The sequence below is a fragment of the Oratosquilla oratoria genome, chromosome 42 (assembly GCF_046742065.1).
Source record: "Oratosquilla oratoria isolate Oo_2021 chromosome 42, ASM4674206v1, whole genome shotgun sequence".
Lineage (NCBI taxonomy): Eukaryota > Metazoa > Arthropoda > Malacostraca > Stomatopoda > Squillidae > Oratosquilla > Oratosquilla oratoria.
This window is the reverse complement of record NC_134818.1, coordinates 14,320,902-14,328,401: the sequence shown is the minus strand read 5'-3', so window position 1 is coordinate 14,328,401 and position 7,500 is coordinate 14,320,902. Positions and strand designations below refer to the sequence as shown.

General features: G+C 44.9%; 1 protein-coding gene across 1 annotated transcript in view; it reads left to right on the top strand.

Annotated features, from left to right (window-relative positions):
• The window catches only part of LOC143021544 (cyclic nucleotide-gated channel alpha-3-like), a 451,572-nt gene that overhangs the window by 440,974 nt on the left and 3,098 nt on the right, over positions 1–7,500 (top strand). Inside the window, exons 7-8 of the mRNA XM_076179145.1 lie at positions 2,038–2,189; positions 4,753–4,965. Of these exons, the coding sequence (XP_076035260.1) occupies positions 2,038–2,189; positions 4,753–4,965 (365 nt within the window). The remainder of the gene's footprint in view (positions 1–2,037; positions 2,190–4,752; positions 4,966–7,500) is intronic.

Sequence of the window (7,500 nt, the reverse complement as noted above, 5' to 3'; positions counted from 1 at the left end):
AGTGGGAGAAAAGATAGAGGGGGAAGAAAAAGGGTAAGAGGAACAGAGGGGGAGAGAGGAGAGAGAGAGGGGGGGATAGGAAGACAGTGGGAGGAGAGATAGAGAGGGACGAGAAAGGGTAAGAGGAAAAGAGGTGAGGGAGGAGAGAGAGAGAGAGGGGGGGATAGGGAGACAGTGGGAGGAGAGATAGAGGGGGAAGAGAAAGGGTAAAAGGAAAAGATGGGGAGGGAGGGGAGAGAGAGAGAGGGGGGAGATAGGGAGAAAGTAGGAGGAGAGATAGAGGGGGAAGAGAAAGGGCAAGAGGAACAGAGGAGGAGGGAGGAGAGAGAGAGAGAGTGAGTGAATGATGGAGGGAGGAAGGAAGGGATGGAGGGGAAGGAAAGGAAGAGAGGGAGAGGGAGAGGGAGAGACAAGGAAGTGGGTAAGGAAGAGAGAGTGGGAAAGAGAGAAGGAAGAGGGAGACAGAAAAAAGGGATGAGAAATTGAGAGAGGGAGGAAGGGAAAGAGAGAAGGACAGAGATGAAGGGATGGAAGGATAAAATAGGAGAGAAGAAAGGAAAGAGGGCGAAGAGAGGGAGGTAATAGGAAGGGGAAAAGAGAAAATGAGGGGAAAAGATAAGGAAGAAGAGAGGAGAAAGGAGAGAGTAGATGAAAGTGATAGAACGAGAAGAGAGGAGGGAAGGAGATAGAATGAAATGAAGAGATAGATAGTCATGTACGCAGAGAGTTGAAACAGTGGATAGAAACAGAAACTACAGTAGATAGATCACTGAAGTGAGCCCAGGCTTAGCGATATATAAAACGAAAGAGACGGAACGCCAATACGAATACTATGAAAAATGTGTGTGTGTGTGTGTGTGTGTATGTGTGTGTGTGTGTGTGTGTGTGTGTGTGTGTGTGTGTGTGTGTGTGTGTGTGTGTGTGTGTGTGTGTGTGTGTGTGTGTGTGTGTGTGTGTGTGTGTTTGTGTATTCCTGTGAATCTATGATTTGATGGTAAAAAAAAAAATCGAAACCATAACTCTGTTTCCTATTCACGGCAGCGGACCTTGATAGAGTACGCGACTCACAAACACAATCCTTTCTTTATTTTCATCCTCTGGATTTACCCAACTTCAAGCTCCATAGTAGACGGTGAGATATACAAAAACCCATCTCTAAATACACAAGAGCGAGTGGTTTTAGTGTCAGTTTGAAATAAGTTGCTGCTTCTGAGCCGCAGTTCCGAGAAAAAAAATCTTAGAGGATTCATGTGTAAACCGCGGGTGAAATTAGATTAATGTTTCGTTTGAATTATAGATGCAAAGCCCGTCGGGAACTCCGTCAGAGGGGGATGAGGCAAGAATGTTCACGCACGCCCACACTTACACATACACACATATACACACACACACACACACACACACACACACACACACACACACACACACACACACACACACACACACACACACACACACACACACAAATGCACTCAGCGTATGCATGCGCCTGAGTGTGTGTGTGTGTGTGTGTGTGTGTGTGTGTGTGTGTGTGTGTGTGTGTGTGTGTGTGTGTGTGTGTGTGTGTGTGTGTGCGTGTGTGTATTCACCATGGTCTTTGGATCACGTGATGGACTCGTGATCGACACCTATTTCCCTCCCGGAAGAGAGCTCAGAGCTCGTATGACCGATCTATGGATAATGCTGTGACCTTACACGCTCACACACACCCTACTCCCCGCCCACGAGAGTTGGAGTAACGACTCGAAGCGCAGCAATACTGAAATTATTTCAGCCCTGGGCAGGATTCGAACCCGGACCGCCATAGTGACAGTCGGAGACTCTACCAATCGCGTCACCGAGTGTGTGTGTGTGTGTACACGCGCGTGCGTGCGTGGATATTTACGTCAAAAAATCATAATTTTAATGTGAATACCAGTATTGGTAGATGTATTTTACCTATAACCCTGCATATCAACTTAACCCGGAGCATGGTCGTGAATGTACATACATTTTACATAGACTCCTATTATACTACAACTCGCAACTCCTTTCCAGATCCCGAACTCACCGATCTCAAACGATGGAGTCCGAGCGGCAGACCTTGGAGTCTGCACTGAGTGACTCCTCCTCCAGACACTCCCATTCCACCGACGAGGACAAACCCGCCATCCACTATCCAGGACCACCGCCGCAGTCCGCGCGTTCCGGTAAGTATTGGAGGTTCTTTGTTGTGGGTGAGAGGTCTCATGAAGTCTTCGTTCTGGTATTCTTCTTCCGGGATGGTCTTCGAGGTGATAAAACCATCTCCGAAGGTAATCTTCAGGGAAATTCTTCTCATTAGATGATTTCCGAGGATTTCCTCTTCTTAGGTCTTCAGGTGACCTCTACCCCCATAGAAACTCTTTAAGACAGAGAGACTGATTGCACGTGGGTTCAATTCTTAAGTCATTCTTTATCTTAGCACCCTGGACATCCCTTCAACTGTTAATGAAATTGTCTGGCATGGACTAACTACTACCGGTTCACGATCTGTGAACTCCCTTGGGGAGACTGTCCAACACCCCTCCCCTAGCTGAGAACTACTGCACAGAGGGGACCTTTTCTCCGTTGTGGTCCTCAAGGGATAGAGAACTCCCCGTATGTGGTCTCAGGCTCAATCAGTAGTCCTTTCCCGTGAGTCTGCCTATCCCTCATGAGTGTTTCTTGAAATAGTGCTAAAGTGTTTAAGTGCTGCATAGTCTTCTGATGCTTATACATACATACATACATACATACATGCATACATACATACATACATACATACATACATACATACATACATACATGGGACCATCGACGGGCACCAGCTTGTGGTGGTACTGCAAAATTAACTGCAGAGCTGCGAAATTTAAAAAAATCATCAACCTCCATTTCTTTATATACAGAGGGATGACAACCGGCGACTGTTCTCTTCCTCCTCCTCCTCCTCCTCTTCCTCTTCCTCTTCCTCCTTCTCTTCGCTCCTCCTCCTCCTCCTACGCAGTGACTGAGAAGTAGATTCAGATAAGTATAACATAGCCATGGGTCCAATGTTTCTTCCTTTAGATGTAGAAGGACCTCGAGGATCTTTGCCGACTACTGTGGGGGCCGTGGGTTTCTAGTCAGCGAAACTCGAAACGAAAAAGATTACTGCAAGTTCCCTCCTCTTTTCTCTTTGCCTCGAAATTTCGTTTTTCCATTTTTCAAAAAACCTTTTGCAGCTGTTCACTTATGAATGGATCTCCTTGCTACATTGTATCTTAGTTTCTCTTCCTTCTTCGAACATTTTCTTTTCCTTTTTTATGTTCTTCGTTCTAACTTCTTTACTTGAAGACTTTCTTATTATCATTGACCCTATTGCTTGTGTAATCATAATGGGTGTGTGTATAAACACACACACACATACAGTATATAAATATATAAAGATATTATATGAATATATATATATATATATATATATATATATATAATATATGCAATAGCAAATTGTGCTCTGATGAGTTTTCGATGAAGATTTTCAAGTTTTCTGAAGAACTGGGAGAGGGTACATGTGGACAATGTGAAAAGTAACACATGAATACTAGGAGAGTTAACAGTGAACACTGGGAGAGTATTACTGCGGGTGACAATTACTGTGGCCTGAGCGTCCGTCGTGGCCGGAGTGTCTGCTCTTGACATGACTGGTTTGTGTAGTTGGGGCGTCTGGTTTGTCGGTTTCTGAAGGGTTTGAGGCTGGGAAGGATAGTGGGGGTCATCATCCTTCCCAGTCTCAAACTATATATATATATATATATATATATATATATATATATATATATATATATATATACATGTATATATATATACTGTACATATGGCTCCACCTTATTGGTGTGACATTTTTCCTAAGGATAAAAGAGCTGGTTTCAGTGATGAAGTACAAATCTCATCCGTTTTTCCATCAAGTTATCCATTCGTTTTAGCATGACACCATAACCACCACTTTTCACTATTATGATAATTTTTCATTTATTTGTTTTAACTTTTTCATCTCCAAAATCATATCAAAGTTCTTACTTTCTATTCCAGTTATATACTGTTCACACACATATCATGAAAACTAAAAAAGTGCGCGTGTGTGTGTGTGTGTGTGTACGTACGTGTGTGTGTGCGCGCGCGCGCGCATGTGTGTGTGTGTGTTTGTGTACGTATGTGTGTGTGTGCGTGTGTGTGTGTGTGTGTGTGTGTGCGTGTGTGTGTGTGTGTTTTTACTCGTGTGAGTGAACGTTTGCGTGTAGTACATTCGTTTTCCACAAGACGAACAAAGATAACGGTTGTAACAGTTTTCCGACATTTAAAAATAGTATATTTGTTTTCTACTTGTTTTTACTTCCATCTTACTACTCAGCCCACACCGACCGTTGCCATACACCATCTAAGAGTACTGACTATACATATTTTAGGCAGATATCATTCTAAGGGTTTCTTTCGTGACGCCCCTACGGACAAGAGTTGCGTATTTTTCTTTAAAACGTGAGATTAATCTCCATTCATAAAGAAATACTGACTCAATTTCAACTCTCTCTCTCTCTCTCTCTCTCTCTCTCTCTCTCTCTCTCTCTCTCTCTCTCTCTCTCTCTCTCTCTCTCTCTCTCTCTCTCTCTCTCTCATACCCGTCCCGACAACTCCTCTTCGACTTTCCCCTCAGTGTCATAAGGTCATCGAAACCTATCACTAGAACTCCACTTCTCACGTCACTTCCTCCCTGCACAGGCACGACGGCGAGTGTGACGTCATACGACAGCGCGGACAAGCGGTCGACGATCACGTCGCCGAGCAACGTCATGTCGCCGCTGACGTCGCCGAACTACGCGACGGCGCATGTGGCCTACACGCTCCCGGTGCCGCCGGCTCCGACCGAACCCGCCTCCACCTCACCTGCCTCTGACCACATCATGTCCGTGTCTTCGCTAGCTACGCCGGCAGGTAGGTCTTCCCCGAAGAGCAGGTGGTAACATATCCTCCTCGGGTATGTAGTTTTGAATATATATATATATATATATATATATATATATATATATATATATATATGTATATACATATATACGTATATATATATATATATGTATGTGTATATATATGTGCGTATGCGTGTGTGTGTGTGAATGTTACCTAATTGTATTTACCCAATTGCATCATACAAGAAAGGAGCAATGTCCTGTCTCTTACTCTCCAATTATCATACCAAGCTTCAAATTAGTGTGTGTGTATGTGTGTTTGTGCGCGCGCGCCTGTGTGTGTGTGTGTGTGTGTGTGTGTGTGTGTGTGTGTGTGTGTGTGTGTGTGTGTGTGTTTGTGTGTGTGTATGTGTGTGTGCGCGCGCGCGTGTGTGTATCCCCCATGTTCATTTTGCAATTTCATATGGCAGCCTTGCAGTTCTCCCCACACCCCTCCCTCATACCCAATCTCGAGCCAAACTCGACCTTGGGCCGAGTTTCAAACCAATCTGCAACCCCAGGTACTCCCTCTGCACTCCCAAACACTCCCAGGCACTCCCAGGGACTCCCGGCCACTCTGCTCCCGAAACATCCCCAACTTCTCAACTCTGCCTGAAACTTAATGTTTGGATTCCCAGACCGGTCTAATTCCCAGCTATTCCATACTTCTTACATAGCAGACCTATTCCTCTTACCTCGTGATTCATTCTCTCTCATTTTCTTATATATATATACTATTATATGCGCTGGTGATACAATCGGACGCGTGCCGGTTTCGCATTTTATGAGTCTTGGGTTCAAGTTCCGCACGTCTCTCCGATTCCCAGCAGTGGCTCTTTGTCGCCTGCCCCAACGGTCCCTAAAACGCACAGGCAATGGTGACGGATTCGGCTGCTGTTACGCGCCCCCTGGCGTAGGCTCTCCACCTTCTTCCTTCTTTTACTACTAACTACCCACACCAACATGACATATTCGCTTTACTATGACAATCTCGATAAGTTTCCTCACCAAAACACATTCCCAGACATACTCCATGACGTATTTAGACAATGGATTACAGTGGCAAAGCATCCTAACTAATATTAGACCTCTTGGATCTGTCCGTGTAAGCAGGAACAGAGACAAAGCTGATGGATTCAGCCTTACCTAAGCGCCTCTGCATAAGATCTTCATATCTTACTGTGGCTGAAAAAGAGAACACTTCCTCTCTGACTTTGAGTGCACTCTCCAACATTTGGGATCAACATGATGTGGTCCTGCAGGCCAGACGTCGGAGAGGTTCACCTCCTTGAAATCTATCTCTTAAATCCATTAACACGTCTATCTTTGTAAGGGGGCCGGTAGCTAGTCTCCGGACTGAGTTTGATATATTTCACTGTTTGTATTAAATTCAATTGTTTCTTCATCTTTTCACTAACTAAAGAAACTAGCAGGCACAAAGAACAGTCGAACGTTTCTTCCCTGATAGATCTATAGGAGATGACTGAGGACCGATGCTGGCTACAGGATAACCACAAATTTTCAATCAAAAGAACTTAAGGCAACAAGTGATTGGTTGAAGTCCACACATCCAGTGTGTTTGTGCAATCTATTCCACGTAATAGTTTATATATATTTAAAGAATATTTGATGATTAAAGAGTAAGAGATAGGACCCCATGAACGCCTTTCCCATATACTACAATGAGGTAAATATACGTATCTATTCATATACCAAGAGGCTTCTTCTTTCTTTTAAGGGAAGTGGCATATCAGCCTATTAGGTAAATGTAAATAGGCAAATACTACATCTTGCTGGGAAAATGAAAATCTCATACAAAGGAATGCACGCTGATTACTTTATCCGTGGACCTAGAAATGTGTGTGTGTGTGTGTGTGTGTGTGTGTGTGTGTGTGTGTGTGTGTGTGTGTGTGTGTGTGTGTGTGTGTGTGTGTGTGTGTGTGTGTGTGTGTGTGTATGTCTGCGTGCGTGTGTGTGTGTGTGTGTGTGTGTGTGTGTGTGTGTGTGTGTGTGTGTGTGTGTGTGTGTGTGTGTGTGTGTGTGTGTGTGTGTGTGTGTGTGTGTGTGTGTGTGTGTGTGTGTGTGTGTGTGTGTGTGTGTGTGTGTGTGTGTTCACCAGAGAGCTCAGAGCTCATAATATGACCGATCTATGGGTAAAGCACTGGCCTCACAAGCCAGAGAATCGGGGTTCGATTCCCCGGCCGGGCGGAGATATGTTGGGTTTGTCTCCTTTCACGTGTAACCCCTGTTCACCTAGCAGTGAGTAGGTATGGGACGTTAGTCAAGGAGTTGTGACCTTGCTGTCCCGGTGTGTGGTGTGTGAGTGGTCTCAGACCTACCCAGAGATCGGCAAATAATGAGCTCTGAGCTCACTACCGTAGGGTGGTGTCTGGCTGTCTCGACAGAGACTGCAGCAGATCCGAGGTGAATACACACACACACACACACACACACACACACACACACACACACACACACACACACACACACACACACACACACACACACACACAAACTCCCCGCC